The sequence below is a fragment of the Pagrus major genome, chromosome 21 (genome assembly GCF_040436345.1).
Source record: "Pagrus major chromosome 21, Pma_NU_1.0".
NCBI lineage: Eukaryota > Metazoa > Chordata > Actinopteri > Spariformes > Sparidae > Pagrus > Pagrus major.
The window spans coordinates 31,444,722-31,461,897 of record NC_133235.1 but is presented as its reverse complement, the minus strand read 5'-3'; the positions used below and the strand labels follow the sequence as shown (position 1 = coordinate 31,461,897).

Sequence of the window (17,176 nt, the reverse complement as noted above, 5' to 3'; positions counted from 1 at the left end):
TGGATTAATCCGCTGCTGAAAATAGTCCCAACAAATTCACTATTCCCTCCTTTTACAAACTCACATCAGTTCAGCCTCTGTGGCTGCTTCAACTTTATTCTGACACGATGAAACGAGACTTCTTCATTTATCTGGACTTCTTTATTTAACGTTTATTTTGAGCTTCAGATGAAGGAGTTTAGAAAAAGAAGCTTCTGATGTGAAGAGTTTCAGTCTGTTGGATGATTTTAAAATAAAACGTTTGTGATTCGTTACAGTGATCAAGAACAACAATCCAACTAAATAAAAACATAAAGCTTCTTCATCTCAAAGATTTCTGAATGTAGAAATATGACCAAAGTATTTCTAAAGCTACAGAAAGCAGCTTCTTAAAGAAATTCAACTGTATATTTTGTGAGGAGTTTTTAAGATTTACGTCTTCAGTAGGAACCAATGAGCCGCAGGCAGGAAGTCCGACCGTACTGACAGACGGACGAGCGTGTTGTTGGTTTGAGTCTTTCTAATAATGACAGAAAACATAAATTTCCCCCTCACCACTCTGTCGCTTTGCTGATTTTTTTTCTTCAATGTTTCACAAAAAATTTCACATTAAAAGCAGCTGCACAGAAGCCTTTTCTCTCCTGGGCGACTTTTAATGTGAAATCCTGCAGGAAGTGTAGTTTCAATGACAGGAGCTTGATGACAATCAACAACATGTGAAAGTGGAAACGACTGTCAGGTCTGAAAACAAGAACAAATCAGATATGAACTTGAAGTGAAGCCTGTTCTTCACTGACGTTTATGTTCTGATCCATTAAAAGTCTGTGAGATGTGTTGACGTTGAATGTAATCACTCATCTGTTGTTTGTTTCTGTTGTGGTCGTCATGGTGATTGTCGTGGTATCCAGGGTAACTCGGGACTGGGCTTCAGCATCGCGGGCGGCACAGACAACCCCCACATCGGTGAAGACCCGAGCATCTTCATCACCAAAGTCATACCCGGAGGAGCCGCCGCCCAGGACGGACGGCTCAGGTGAGACGAGCGTAGCTGCAGGATCGGTTTGTGAAGCTCGTGTCACAGTTCAGGACCGTTGTTCAAAAACAAACATGAAATAATGTCTACGTGGTTGTTGAATGGTGTCTTTAATTTCTCATCAATTACAACAAATCAAACATTTATATATTGTTTGTGTTGACAAGAGAAAAATGACTGAATCAACAGTCAGCAGCTTTATGCAGCTTTCAGTTGTTTTCATCTCGCTGTTTTGGTCGTTATAGGTGAGTAACATCCAGTATTTAAAGGAACAGTTCACACAAAAAGTAAAATCCAGTCATCATCTCCTCCCTCCATGATGATGAAAGTCAGGTGAGGTTTCGTAGTCCACGTAGGGACTGTGATCACAGCAGACGAGCTGTGTGGAGACATCTGATGTTTAAATCATCTCCAGTTACTTCAGCTGTTCAGCAGAACGCTGCAACTCTGTTTTACTGTGAAGCTCCAGAAATGTTCTGTGGACTACGAGACTTCACCTGACTTTATACCATCAGGAGGAGATGATGGCTGAGCCTGACTTTATATCATCAGGAGGAGATGATGACTGAGCCTGACTTTATATCATCAGGAGGAGATGATGGCTGAGCCTGACTTTATATCATCAGGAGGAGATGATGGCTGAGCCTGACTTTATATCATCAGGAGGAGATGATGGCTGAGCCTGACTTTATATCATCAGGAGGAGATGATGGCTGAGCCTGACTTTATATCATCAGGAGGAGATGATGACTGAGCCTGACTTTATATCATCAGGAGATGATGGCTGAGCCTGACTTTATATCATCAGGAGGAGATGATGGCTGAGCCTGACTTTATATCATCAGGAGGAGATGATGGCTGAGCCTGACTTTATATCATCAGGAGGAGATGATGGCTGAGCCTGACTTTATATCATCAGGAGGAGATGATGGCTGAGCCTGACTTTATATCATCAGGAGGAGATGATGGCTGAGCCTGACTTTATATCATCAGGAGGAGATGATGGCTGAGCCTGACTTTATATCATCAGGAGGAGATGATGGCTGAGCCTGACTTTATATCATCAGGAGGAGATGATGACTGAGCCTGACTTTATATCATCAGGAGGAGATGATGGCTGAGTTTACTTTTTGGGTGAACTGCTCCTTTAAAGCTGTTGCAGCCTGCTCATTGTTAGCTGTATGAACTCACTTTAAACTGTTATAATTAGGAATAAACAGATGAAGTTTGTCTGACTGAGGCCTTTAACTGTTAACTTTTAGAGTTGTCAGTAAATAGCCGGTGTCGTTTACCCAGAACCCCCTGCAGCGCCCTGCAGCCTTTCACTGCTTCATTAATAATGCAGCAGCCTGAGTCTGACACACCTGATCCAGGTGATGAAGACGAGGAGGAGGATGGACTGTGGGATGAGGTTGCCTCCAACATGAACCCTGTTTGTTGGTCTGTCAGTCAGCAGTGAGGCTCATGTGTCCGACTGAAAGCTCCGGTCAGTTACAGACAAACAGGAAGTCAGTAAAAGCACAAAGTTCAGGACAGAGAGAAGAAGAAGAGGAAAGTGTTCACAAAACTACAGCTCAGAGATTCAAATGAACCAACACATGAAATAAACTTGCTCAGGATTAGAGATGATGAATGAAACTGGATCCACGGAGCCGATGTTGTTGTTGGATGAAGATAATAATCGATGTTCATCAGCTGCATTTTGGCTGACGGGCGTCTGATCGCATCGAATCTGTTGGATCTGTTTTTGTTTATCAAACAAATCTGACTAGAGGAGGAGAAATTAATCATTTCACAAAAACACAAACAGCTGGTGAAGAAGAACACGTGCACGACATGTTTGTCACCTCGTGGGTTCAGTTTTAACAGTAAAATGTTGCTACATGAACAAAAAGTGACACTTTAGTCCTCAAAGTTTATTATACAAATCTTTTCATTTAAAAAGGGTAAAAACATTTTCATTCTTCACAAACTGAAATCTGTGAGTTACATGACCTAAATGTCAGGAGAGGAGATGGTGTCTGTACAGCTCATCTTTAACCGCCTTGTTTTCAGCTGACAGATTCTCATCGAGCTGCAGTGAATCGTTTCTGTTCGAACACATCTGAACGTTTACAGCGGAGGATGACTGATCTGTGGCCTCGTGTGTTTCAGGGTCAACGATGTCATCCTGAGAGTGAACGAGGTGGACGTTCGGGATGTGACCCACAGCAGAGCCGTGGAGGCTCTGAAGGAGGCCGGCTCGCTGGTCCGACTCTACGTCCGCAGGAGGAAACCGGTCTCTGAGAAAGTGATGGAGATCAAACTGGTGAAAGGACCCAAAGGTAACAGGAAGCGGTGTGAGCGAGCGTCCTGCAGCTGCAGATGATGAGGAGTTGTTGGATCGTCTCTGCTCGCTGAGGAGCTTTAGTGAAATCCCTCCGGGCCTCATGATTATTCAGACAAGAAGCCAGGCTGGAGAACAAAGCCTCCGTTTCCACGGAAACATCCTAAAATATGCTTTAGTGCGTTTCTGTGCCCTGATTTGTGCCGCTGCTAAATTGGCAGCAGCGTGTTTGAGTGATGTCAGTGTTTGTGTAAAGTGCATGTTGGTGGTGGCAGGTTGATTCTAACAGTCCTTCCCCCCTCTGGTCCTGGTCCTGGTCCTGGTCCTGGTCCTGGTCCTGGTGTGTTGCAGGTCTTGGCTTCAGTATAGCAGGCGGAGTGGGGAACCAGCACATCCCGGGCGACAACAGCATCTATGTCACCAAGATCATCGAAGGAGGAGCTGCACATAAAGACGGGAGGCTGCAGATCGGAGACAAACTGCTGGCTGTAAGACTGAACACACTCGGTTCTGATGATCACAGCAGCTCGTCATCATGATTCACTTATTAACTCGTCTCATCGTCTGAAGAGACGTTTGAAAATCAGTTTATGATCTCTGCATTTTCTTAAAGGAGACATTTCCCTTGATTTTAACGTTATTAATGATGAATGAGTTCATTTGGCTCTCGTCTGTTCAGAGGAAACACTACAGGTGACATTTAGAGATTTTGGGATAATTTGCTTCTATAACACGTCTTCTGTCAGAACATTGGATAAAACCAGGTTCAAGCTTCTTGTTTCATGTTGTTGACATCAGAGTCAAAGGTTTTCACAGAGGGGGTTGATAATATGTCTCTATAACGCGTCTCCTCTGTGTTCAGGTGAACAGTGCTTGCCTGGAGGAGGTGACCCACGAACACGCCGTCACTGCCTTGAAAAACACTCCTGACGTGGTCTACTTGAAAGTGGCTAAACCCAACAGTGTCTTCATGAACGACAGCTTCGCCCCGCCCGACCTCACCAACTGTGAGTGACCCACAACCACCCAACACGTTAGGGCTGCACGGTGTCATACAACAGATCGTGCTGTGATTGTTGTGACGGATGTTTCACATGTGTCATCTTCAGTAGAAAAACAGAACTGAAATCACGATCATGTGACATTTGTTGGAGTTCAAGATCTGCAGAACAGAAAATCACAAATATTTTGCTGATATTTTCTTATTTATTTGTGCAGCCTGAGCTCAGTGACGTCACAGTGAAACTGACTAACAGCTGAGTGTGATCTTCACGTTTCATCCTTTGTGTCACATTTATTCGTACAATTCGTACATATTGCACCTTGAAAGGGTTTCATGTAAAATTTACAGCATTCGTTCTGTCAGAATTTCTTTCTGATATTGAATCAGATTGAGTTGAATATCAGATGAATTTGTGAGAACGTGGTGATATCGGCGAACTAAACATCAGAAACACTCAAAGTGATCAGACATGAGCTCCTGCTTGTGTGTGATTGCGTCGTGTTACTGGACGATGTCACTCTTCAGCTCAGTAAAGACCAGAACCAGGTCCAGTCGTCTCTCGTGTGACGGAGGGACGCAGCAGCTCTCATGTCGATCTTACTGAGACGCTCAGAGGACATGAAGCGTCCTGGAGGTCTCATGACGTCACACAGACCAGATTATCAGGTCCTGGTTCAGACCTGGGCGGGTTGACTTTGTGCCTCTGACCCTGAATCAGTGTAGAATTCAGCCGGGACCGCAGCGTCTCTGACGACGCTCCCAGTGGCATCCATCAAACGACACGTTTCAAAGTCGAGGCTGAACTCATTCAGAGCACGAAGTCTGGATCAGATCCCAACGACTCCCTCAGTGAAGATTAATGTGGACACGCTGAAGGACAAACTGATCCTGGACTGATGAGGACAGGAGGGACCAGGTCCAGCTGGACTGTGTGACCAGGAGAAGGGTGATCAGGTGATCAGGAGATCAGGTGATCGATCACTGAAAGGATCAAACAGGAGGGAGGACACCAGACAGAGGCGCTGCTCACTGCCAGTGGAAACCTCTCATGTTTGTTTGTGACCTGTTAAATTAGAATAATGTGTTTTCTCAGCTGATTCAGTTTCTTTTGACTTAAAGTGGAAAATTGAGGACACAAATCAAAATGGGATGAATTTCTCCAGGTGACCGAAGCGTTTAAAGAAGACACCAACAGTTTGTACTGAACCGGTTGTAAACATGTTTGAGTGGAGCGTCTCCAGCAGGTCTGCAGGAGGAGCTGATGTTCTGTAGGAGACGCAGACAGAAGGAGCACAAGCAGACGGCTGTTAGTTTAAAGCTTTTCTGCCAAATGTTGTACAAGCTGAACAAAATCTGAAGATGAACTGAGAGTCTAATGAAAATGTCTGAGTCTCTGTCTCCTGGAGGACAAGATGTTTGGATTTCTACTGAAATAACCTTAATCTTCCTCTTTAAAGATCAGCTGATCCTCGATGGTTCAATCATCGCAGGTCGAGTGATTTACAATCAGGAATGTTTGTCGCTCAGGATGAACCTAAAGATCAATTAACTCCTTAAATATAATCTCACCTGGCGAAGCTGACGGGAATCAAAAAACTGCATCGTAACTAAAGCTGGAAGAAAAATAGATCCACTGAGTAAAGTCATTCTTATATTAAAGATTCCTCAGTTGGTTTTATTAACCAGCGTGTAGGCCGTTAGCTCGATGCTAACAAATCATAGGGATTAAGTCCTCACTGGGAACAACTAAAAAAGATGCTGGGCCTCATTTAACTGTTTTATGTGCAGTATAATAATGATGCTGCTGAAATAAAACTTTTCTTTTGGTCTCGTAAACCAAAATAAAAAAAAAACAGTTTGAGAAAACGTCCCGTACGTCTTCCTTCATGTTTCAGCTGGTAATTAGGAAACGTCACTGTGTCGCCGTCCCACCAATCCCACATCAACCATCAGATCCCCTCAGACTCTGCGTCCTGACCTTCGTCTTATCAGCCTCCTCTCCTCTGCTGAGGTCGAGACGCGTGAAGGACGAGCAGCAAATCCAATCAGTGGGCGTCGAGCTGCATCACAAGCGTCAGCTGCTGTCAGTGTGGTCGGGCTAATCCACACAGCAACACTGGAGGACGGGGGGGTAATATGTCTAATGATGTCCTGCCACAGTGACGGCAAAGATCAGAGCCGGAGGTCATGAAGGAGAAATGATTCTCGCTCCGTCGTGGCGGCTTAGAAACAAACATGGAGGACGTAGTTGTTGTTATGATGCAGCCGGCCGTCCCATCATCCTCTGCTGCCCCGTCATCCTCTGCTGCAGGTGTCACAGTGAACAGATTTACCTCCTCGAATCTGTCGTCCCGCGTCGCTCACAAACATCTAAAACTTTGGATCTTCAGACTCAGAAGGCTGAAATACGTCCAGTCAGTTTTAGAGCGAGCATCTTGTTTTGTTTCCTCGTGGTCACTCTGATGATGTCCTCTGCTCTCTGATGATGTTCATCTGTGTCAAACTTCAGACAGGTGAAGAGACGTCAGTCAAAACTGGAACTATGACTGAAAAATCACAAACTGAATCAGAATTGAATCGTTTTGGAAAATCCGTGGCGACGTTCAGCTCTGATTGTTGTGTGACGTGAAGATATAAACTCTGTCAGCCTGCCACAAACAATTACTCTCATTATTAAAGGTGCAGTACGTAAAAATTGCCCACAAATGTGGGCAACATATCACCAGAATCAATGCTAATTGTTGCTAACTCTATTCTTTTTATACAGCCATAATCTGTAGCTACTGTTGGCGTATTAGCTCAGTTAGCCGTGCAGCTAGCTGGACTAGCAGGAGTGTGTTGGTGTTTACACAGCTAGCAGCGGAGCTTTGGACCGCTTCTCTCAGCGGTCGTCTCCACCAGAGGATTTTGTTTAGTAAAAGCTGAACCGATCCTGTAAAATCAGGACGTTGTACAGAATGAACTCCGTCTGTGAGTCAGTTTAAAGTCAGATGATGATCCTGAGATGTTTCCACAGACGGCATCATCAGTCTGATGAGACCAGGTTTAGTTTCTCTCTAGTTTAGTTTACGACCCCCCCAGAGGCTCCTGGCCTCGTCCAATCAGACGGTAACAGGAGCCCGACAGGTGAGTGTAGAGGAGGGTCTGAGCAGGTGTCCTGTCAGAGGAGCGGAGGCTGAAACACAGGCTGCTGCTCAGAGCGAGTCCGGACCAGAACCTGTTTTTACTCCACAGTTTTTATCGTCTTTTAATTCAAACTTCATCTTGTTTTTGTTCCGTGAAGCTTCATCGAAGGAGAACCTGGACTCTGACGGTCCCGTCCTCTCTGTGTCTGTTTCAGCGTACTCGCAGCACATGGAGAACCATATCAGCCCCCCCAGCTTCCTGAGTCAGCCCCTCCCGCCGCCAGCATCCTCGGGACGCTACTCCCCGACCCCCAAGAGCATGCTGGGAGACGACGACGTCACCCGGTGAGGACGAACGCACCAGACACAGTGATGGGGATCATTAAGTAAAACCTGACTGATACTTTAGTGCAGATACAGGATATTTATATACACGTTAAACCTGCGGAGGACTGAAGCTGCCAAAATAACAAGAGCAACATGTCGGCATTAATTAATTTATAAAATGTGTCACGATATTTACTTTCTCATTTGTTTTACCTTTTTACTTATTGATTTATTCATCAGCTCTGCCAACGAGGTCATGTTTAGTTCAAGCTTGTTGGTTTGTTTGTTTGTTGGTTTGTCAGAAGAATCACACAAAAATGACTGGACAGAACAGACTCATTAACTTCCAGATAAACGGACGGATTCAGGATTTTCTCCCACTTTATTTAACTTTGCGAGCGTTTTTAGACATTTTCATTAATTTCTCAGTGAATAATGAACAGATCTGGTAATTGTTATGGGCCGTGGCGGAGGTATGCGCTCTACTGAGTGAAGGTCTATGTTTTGAATTTATTTATATACGTATTTATTTATGTTTATTTATTTTGCAAAATGCAAAGGGAAAAAAAATACAGACATAAAAACATAAATAACTACATTTAAAAAGAACAAAATATATTTTAAAAAACTGAAAGATTTTAGAAATTAAAGAAAATATAAAATTAAAAATATAAATTTATGTTGCATTTTATAAATTGATTAATGCCTACATAATATAATGTGAAAGTTTGGTGCATTTATTTTCATATTAATTCATTTATTGAGCTTTTTTTTATTTATTTTTTTATCTATTCTTGATTTTTGCAGTTTTCAGTCTTAAATGTTGTCTTTAAAGTTTTGTGAGACAGAAATGTACCGAGCAGGATTCTTTAGGTGAAGACGACATTTTCATTTTGCAGACAGGAAATAATTGTTTACAGTTTAAGAACCAAACGAACAGTAAATATAACAGTAAGAAGATTTTACTGCCGATTAAATTTACTCTCGGGTCAGTTTTTAACATGTTTTCTGTCAGACTAGAAAATGTCCAAAACACACATTTAAGTTTATTTTAGTTCAGATTTCTGTTCTGGACATTTAAACAGATATTTAATTAGATAATGCCTCATTAAAATAGTTAAACATAAATTATTAGAATACTTGATACTAAAAACAATCGTGTTAATGTCAGAAAACAACTGGTGAAGTTTCATGATGGCGTCTCAGCGGTGCTGTGTCCCCGTCAGTATCGCCCTCTGCTGGTTCAAACCTGCACCCACACACACACACACACACACAGTTTTGTGAGTTTAAAAGCTAAATATAAACAAATATAAATACAGACTGCAGCAGTGAAAAGTCTTCAGTCGTGTTGTTTTCTGAAAGAAACGACTCAGCAGCACAAATGTGACGTTATGATCTGAGTCATCTGGTAGATGGAGAGTTCACCTGAGCGTCTGTCATCGGTCTGAGGTCACGTGACGTCAGGATGATTGACAGCTGTGTGTGAGGTCACGTGACGTCAGGATGATTGACAGCTGTGTGTGAGGTCACGTGACGTCAGGATGATTGACAGCTGTGTGTGAGGTCACGTGACGTCAGGATGATTGACAGCTGTGTGGTCCAACAGGGAGCCCAGGAAGGTGGTGCTGCACAGAGGAGCGACAGGACTGGGCTTCAACATCGTGGGCGGTGAGGACGGAGAGGGGATCTTCATCTCCTTCATCCTCGCTGGAGGACCAGCGGACCTCTGTGGAGAGCTGAGGAAAGGAGACAGACTCGTCTCCGTACGTGTGCACACACACACACACACACACACAAACACACACACACGTGGAGATCACCTGTGCAGCTGTCATGAAAGCGTGCTGTTTAATGTCCCTAACACACTCGTGTGTTCGTCTCCAGGTGAACGGCGTGGACCTCCGTAACGCCACCCACGAACAGGCCGCCGCCGCCCTGAAGAACGCCGGGCAGACGGTGACCATCATCGCCCACTACAGACCAGAGGGTGAGACACCTGGACACACCTGCTGCACCCGTCACATGATTATCAGACATGTCCACCAGCACTGATGGGGGTCAGAGGGTTGTCACAGAGACTTCAGGACTGATTCAGTCCATTACTGTGATGGGTCAGAACACAGAACCGGCCTCTTTAAATCAGCTTTCAGTCATGAGGAAGTTCTTGAGAAGTTCTTGTGTTTGATGTTTGTTCACCTGTTCGCTGTTCCTGTGCAGAGTACAGTCGGTTTGAGGCGAAGATCCACGACCTGAGAGAGCAGATGATGAACAGCAGCATCAGTTCTGGTTCTGGATCTTTGCGGACGAGTCAGAAGAGGTCGCTGTACGTCAGGTGAGATATCAGCTCACCTGGGAGAGACACTGGTTCAACAGCAGAGCAGAGCTGTCAGTGTGTGAGGAGGCTGTGTATGGAGGCTCAAAGTGGACAAAAAGAACAAGACATTAAGAAATACTAATTATTGTCAAATGATTTTTGTGTTCATGACATTTTATTTGTCTCTTTTATAAAGGACGAAATTCGTTTTTAAATCTTTAGTTTTTATCAATTTTTATAAATTTGTTTCATTTATAAAATAAAACAAAATGAAAATAAACAAATCACAAGAGAGGAAAAATATAAAATTGACTGAAGATCTTAATTAATTACTTTAAAGCTAAATTATTGTTTGATTAATGATACAAGAAATGTTTCTGATCTGAGTATATCAATATTCTTTTTATGTTATTAATTAAAATATATTTTTTCTTTTTATTATTATCTTATTTTAATTCATCAAATACAATTTTCAGTCAATATTAATAAAAAAATTAAGATTTTTAAAACTTTGACTCATCTGCATGAATCAAAGTTAACCAAAATATATTTATAATGCAATTATTTATTATGTATTATTAGGGCCCGAGCAGGGAACCTGCGAGGTCCCTATTGTAATTGTAGTGATTCTTATTATTATTTTTAGGCCGAAATGATCGCATTTTTCACTGCCTGAACATGTATGAAAACGCGATTTTATTTGGCAAACACATTAGGCCTGGCGAAAAATTTTATAATCTGTTGTCATTGTGAATTTTCAGCACTAGGTGGCGCTATAATCAAGGAAAGTGTGTTTTGGCTAATAACTCCCACACACTTTGTCGCACATTCAAAAACCTTATATCCACGCGTTCAGTGAATCTTGCTGAATCTCCTGATATAGGCCACGCCCATTTCCGCCTACCGTTTTTTTTCGCTAGCTCGCGAAATGTCGCAAACCTACTTTTTCGAACTCCTCCCAGGCAATTTCACCGATTTGCAAAAAACTTTGCACACAGCATCTGTGGACCTTTCTGACAAAAAGTTATTAAAAGAATTTTGATACGCCAAAGAATACTCAAGTTATTAAATAACAACTTCCTGTGGATTCGGGTCACAACAGGAAGTGTTGCATATCTCCACATTGGTGTGTCCAAATGACGTGAAACTCAGGATACTACTTCCCCATGAGCCCCTAAGGCTCTGTGCAAAATCTTAGCCCATGTCCCCTAGGTGGCGCTGTTTAAATTGAAGTATTTTATATCTCGACATCGGTTGGTCGGATTAACACAAAACTTGGTACACTGATTGCCAATGGCCTCCTGAGGACAACTCACGAAGGTGTTACCGATCTGACACAAGATGGCGCTCTGGTGGCAGTTTCATTTTATAATTGGCACTGTGCCCACACCATAACACCTATGGATATGAAACTGATTGGGGTGGTATAGACTGGCATCTGTAACTCACACACCAAAAATCACCAGCAGGTGGCGCTATTATCAAGAAAAAACATTTTTTGCTAATTACTCCCACATAATATGGTGCACATTGTTAAACATTATATCTATATGTTCCCTGAATACAGCCGAACCGTGTGATGTAGGCCACGCCCACGTTCGCACTGAATTTCCATTTGCAAATTCGCCAAATGTCGCAAACCTACTTTTTCGAACTCCTCCCAGGCACTTTCTCCAATTTGCACCAAACTTTGCACGCAGCATCTCTGGACCCTCCTGACAAAAAGTTATTAAAAGAAATGTGCTAGTCCACAGAACGGCCAAAATATAAAACAACAATTTCCTGCGCATTGTGGTCAAACAGACATTCTTGTGTATCTTGATGAAATACAGTCCGATGAACACAAAACTTTTGGCACTTGTGTTCCATGGCACGATGAGCATTTCTACAAAATTTCGTGCAAATCGACCAATAGGTGGCGCTTTTATTGCTACATGGCGAAATGACAGCTTCACTGCCTTCAGTTTTGATTCCTCTATGGAAGTTGTTGCATGAACAAGCCCCGACAGCAGCATGTAACGACAGCAGCACGCCCCGACCCGCGTGGACTGCGAGGGCCCGTTCATCGCTGCTTGCAGCTTTAATATTTATTTTGTATTTAAAAAAGTAATTATAAAATTCTCTCATTAAGCTTATTAAATTGTATCAGTTCCTCTAATTTATTTCTTAAAACTACATTTCTTGTTTGATTCATAATAAATTTACAGAAGATGTTTCTGAGCTGCATGAATCAAGATTTTAAAAAATATTGTTAATTATTATTTAATTTTTAATTAGTCAGACAAAATATTTAGTCAGTTTCAAAACATGAATCAAATTAAACTGATACAAACTGATTAATTAACTTCAGTCAGTAATTGGTCAGACAGTCAGTTTGACATCTCAACCAGAGGTTTGATGTTATTATTTATTAACGTGTGTGTGTGTGTGTGTGTGTGTGTGTGTGTGTGTGTGTGTGTGTGTGTGTGTGTGTTGCAGAGCTCTGTTCGACTACGATAAGACCCGGGACTCGGGTCTGCCCAGTCAGGGACTCAACTTTAAGTTCGGAGACATCCTTCATGTGGTGAACGCCTCCGACGACGAGTGGTGGCAGGCCAGACAGCTGACGTCACAGGGGGAGGTGGAGGAGGTGGGAGTGATCCCCAGCAAGAGACGGTCAGTGTCACACACACACACACACACACGGACTCACACACACACACACTCACACACACACATTTTAAACTTGATTTTATTTCATGTGAACTTTGAGTTTAAGAATTTTGTTTTATTTTGTGAGATTTGAACTAAAAGACAAAGAAATGAGACGACAGTAGTTTTGGTCCCTCGATGTGTCGGGAACATTTTGTTTCTCGACTCGTCTCCAGCGGAAACCTTTAAGTGAAACTTGGAGAACTTGTTCAGTTCCAGGTTCCTGATGTTTCCACTGTATCTTACAAACAGGATGTGTCAGATTTTTGGCAGCTGGACGTCTTTTTGATTTGATGTTTTGAAGGAAGTCGACGTTTGTGTGACAGATATTATTATTTATTAGTTATTGATTATAGATGAACTCCAGCAGGACTTCGTTCTGATGAAGAGTTCAGCTGCAGAGTTTCTTTGTGTGTCACCTTCAGTAAAGCCTGACCTCTGCTGACCTTTGACCTTGTGTCCTATCCGACCTCAGGGTTGAGAAGAAGGAGAGAGCGAGATTAAAGACGGTGAAGTTTAATGCCAAGTCTCGAGACCGAGGGGTGAGTGTGTGATTTCTGATGGTAGCAGCAGCTGTAGAACAGAAGTGTTGGTCACAGTCCCATGATGCCTCGTGAGAGGGTGAAGGTGTTTTCATGTTGTTGTTTTCTTATCAGAACTTTATCAGTTATACAGTCTGATTTATTAGAGGAGGTCAGAACCAACCCTGTTGATGTAAAGCGGACCGGATTTATTTATATATTTTTTTCCCTTTGCATTTTGCAAATAATACACAAATAAAAACATAAATAAACATTTAAATAAACACATTTAAAAAGTAGAATAATCCTATTTTCTTTAACATTCCTTTTCTTATAGTCACTTTTTTGTTAATTTATTCATTTTTTAATTTAAGCACTTCTTTTATGTATTTAATTATCAGAAACAAATAAAATGTAAAAATGTAAATAAATAAATTAAATGGTAAAACAAATGAAAAAGTTGGGAATTAATACAAAAGTAAATAAATAGAGAAGCAAGAACAGAAATATAATTTATGTCACAATTTATTATTGATTCCTACATTTATTGTTAATATTATTTGTGGTGCATTTCATGGTATTTTTACTCATTTATTTATTTATTTATTTATTTATTTATTTATTTATTTATTGGCAGTTTCAGTCCTCCATAAGTTAACGGTCTCAGAAAAGTAAAGAAACCAGAATATATTCACATTTAAGAAGCTGCAGCCAGAGAAGTTTGAGTCTTTTTTGCTTAAGAAATGACTCGAACCCATCAATCAATAATCAGAGTAGTTGAACGTGTATTGATTAAAGCTGCAGCTCGGCTGTAGTTTGAGCCTCACGTGTTTTTACCTGATTGTCGACACAAACACAACAAACACAAGGCATCATGGGACTTTCCTGTAGTCTGTATGTGAGCAACATTGACTGTATTGATCTGTAATTAGCTCCTGTATTGATCCATGCTGCATGAGTTTAGTCTGAGTTTCTCTTCCTGTGTTATGAACCTGAAGACGAGCTCCACCTACTAATGAGTGTTGGACTAATGTTTAAACCAGCTGCAGCCACTTAACAGCATGTTGTCGTTGATCTTCTTCACCACTCGAGCGTCTCAGCAGCCAAACGCAGCAGCGCCTCCCCAGCACCTTTTAAACCGTGTGTCGCTTTAACACGCGTCGCCCGGCGCCGCCCGCCGTCCCGCCCTCTAACACACAGACTGATGGGGGAGGAAAAACAAAACAACAACATGCATGACCCCCCCGACCTTTCCCTCCCTCCTCATACGGAGAAAACGCTTGACATTGATGTCTGACTGTCTGCTGCTCACTGAAACCTTCCTCCTCCTCATCATCACTCACCTGTCTCACCTGTCTCACCCCTCCCTCCCTCTCTCTCTCTCTCTCCTGCTGGATAACATTGAAGTGCAGCATGTGATCTAATGATGTCATTAGCTCCGCCTCCTGCTGATGAATACTGAGGTTCAGGAGTGTTTAGAGACGCAAACAGCTGTTTGTTGACTCGTGAAGAAATTTAAAAACTGTACTGATGAATGTTTTATATAAACAATCAAATGAGCAGCGTCAGGTAGCAACAGCAACGGAGCTTTTTAGCCTCTTTTAGCTCCTAGTTTTTGATATCACCTGATATCAACATCCATCCTGAGTGACCACATGTTTCTACTCAAAGACAGAAAGAAGTTCATGTTGAACATTTGCTGAATTCACAAGAAGGAACAAATAAGTCAGAATCAGTCAGAGACAGAGTTTCACACAGTTTATAAAGTGTCTCCAACTCAACAACTCACTAAACTGACACATTTGTTAAGGGAGTCTGGGGACAAAGAAGTCGCCTATACTGGTTACTGTTTAGTGTATCTGTAAAATGTGACATGTTTAGCATCAATAAAATGTTTCCTCTTTCATAAATTGAGTGTAAATGGTGAAATCAGTGTAAACAGTGTGTTCAAACAGCTGCTAAATGTTGGCAGGTCAGACTTTAGCACTTTAGACACAGAAGCAGACAGGCTGGTGCAGCCATGCTGCCACAAACTGACACTTTCTACAAGGAAACACACAACTTACTGTTTTCATTTAATGCTGAATTTACAAGAAGGAGACAATGATTCAGAATCTGTCAGAGACAGAGTTTCACTACGTTATAAAGTTTGTTTTAACTCAGCAACTCTTAAAATCACCACATTTGTTAAGGGAGTCTGGTGATGTGGTGGTGACTGGTTCAGTGGTTGGATCAGCAGAAACAGTGTAATCATTCTGTTTCACGCAGACGTCAGTTGAGTCGGTCGTCCTACAGCGATGACGTCTTCATGTGTCTGTTTTTGTCGACAACTCAAAGATGTTTACTGTCAGAAACCAGAAAATATCAATCAGAGAATTGAGTTCATGACTCAAACCGATGAGTCCATTATGAGAGAAGCGATTAATCCAACAGTTGACAACTAATCGATTAATCAATTAATCGTTACAGCTCTAACTGTCCTATAGAAACACATCATACATGTGAGTGAAGTGACCTGAGGTGATTTATCAGAAGTTGTTGTTTGACTTTGATCCTATATATATACAATATATAATATATGGTATAATGTGTGTGTGTAAATATAAATATATATATATATATATATATGTTCGGTTGTATCGACGTGTAGCTCTTTAATGATCTATAATCAGTGTAGATGTAAACGTTGGCTCCGTCAGGGCTCCAGCTGATCGTCTCCTCTCAGCTTGTCTCTGCATGTCCTCTGCATGTTCAGCTCCTCCTCGTCTTGCTTCTGTCTGACACGTGCTGCCTTCACTGTCACTGTGTTAAACGCAGCCTCTGAAACACTGACAGGACTACTTCACTCAGAACAACAGGGACTTCTTACAGGTTCAGTTTATAAGTTGAGTTTAGCTTCAGCAGCCGTCTGATTCTGTGGTCAGTGCAGTTATTTATTTTGTTTAACGTCTTCACATCTGCTGCTGTCAGCTGTAGAATAAAAGTCTCCACAGAACAGATCGATATTCTGAAATAAATATTTGTGGTTCATCATTTTCAACACAGGTGCAAAAAGCTTCCTGTGTCTTATTATAGAAACTAGAATGATACTTACTCAAACTCACCTCTGCTGAAAACTCAACAACACTGTTTTTTTTTCACTAATTTATTTCAGTCACGTCTGATTTGCCTTTTTGTGCCGGAAGTGTCGAGTTTTGTTCTGTAAACGTCTCCGGATCAGAACAGAATCTGATGAGACTCCAGGTGTTTATCTGGCTCTGATCCAGACTCAGCAGACATCGTTTGTTTTGTTTTGTTTTGTTTTGTTAGAGCGCCCCCTGGTGACAGAAATCACATATTGTGCATTTAAAAGCAGTACAAGTTTTTTTTAAAACTCCAGATTAGAAGCGACTTGAGTTAATGAGTGTAAACGTGTCAGCAGAGTGAGTGACGTCACAGGCAACAGGCAGAACAAACAGGATCATGTAACAGAGATGTGTTGTTTCTTCTGGGTGTTTTATTTCTACATGTTCAGTCTGACTGCTAACTGACATTTAGCCTGTTAGCTGTTAGCCGTTAGCCACTGACTCAGACAGAAAGCATCTCATTCTGTCCAAACCGACATCAGACTCCCATCTCCCCCTCTTCCTCCTCCTCCTCTTTATTTTGTTTTGTTTATTCCATCACCCCTCCTCCTCCTCCTCCTCCTCCTCCTCCTCCTCCTCCTCCTCTTCCTCCTCAGCAGTCTCTCAATGACAAGCGTAAAAAGAACCTCTTTTCCCGAAAGTTTCCGTTCTACAAGAGCAAAGAGGCGAGCGAGCAGGAGACCAGCGATGTCGACCGTAAGTACCAGCGCGTCGGCGGGGTGAGCGCTC

The 17,176-nt window shown here is 42.1% G+C and overlaps 1 protein-coding gene across 1 annotated transcript in view; it reads left to right on the top strand.

Moving 5' to 3' along the window:
- Positions 1 to 17,176, top strand: part of LOC141016433 (disks large homolog 1-like) — a 113,477-nt gene that overhangs the window by 89,997 nt on the left and 6,304 nt on the right. The window contains 11 exon segments of the mRNA XM_073490792.1: positions 888 to 1,012; positions 3,167 to 3,336; positions 3,690 to 3,826; positions 4,201 to 4,345; positions 7,682 to 7,811; positions 9,403 to 9,559; positions 9,681 to 9,783; positions 10,014 to 10,128; positions 12,589 to 12,765; positions 13,277 to 13,343; positions 17,044 to 17,143. Coding sequence (XP_073346893.1) covers positions 888 to 1,012; positions 3,167 to 3,336; positions 3,690 to 3,826; positions 4,201 to 4,345; positions 7,682 to 7,811; positions 9,403 to 9,559; positions 9,681 to 9,783; positions 10,014 to 10,128; positions 12,589 to 12,765; positions 13,277 to 13,343; positions 17,044 to 17,143 — 1,426 coding nt within the window.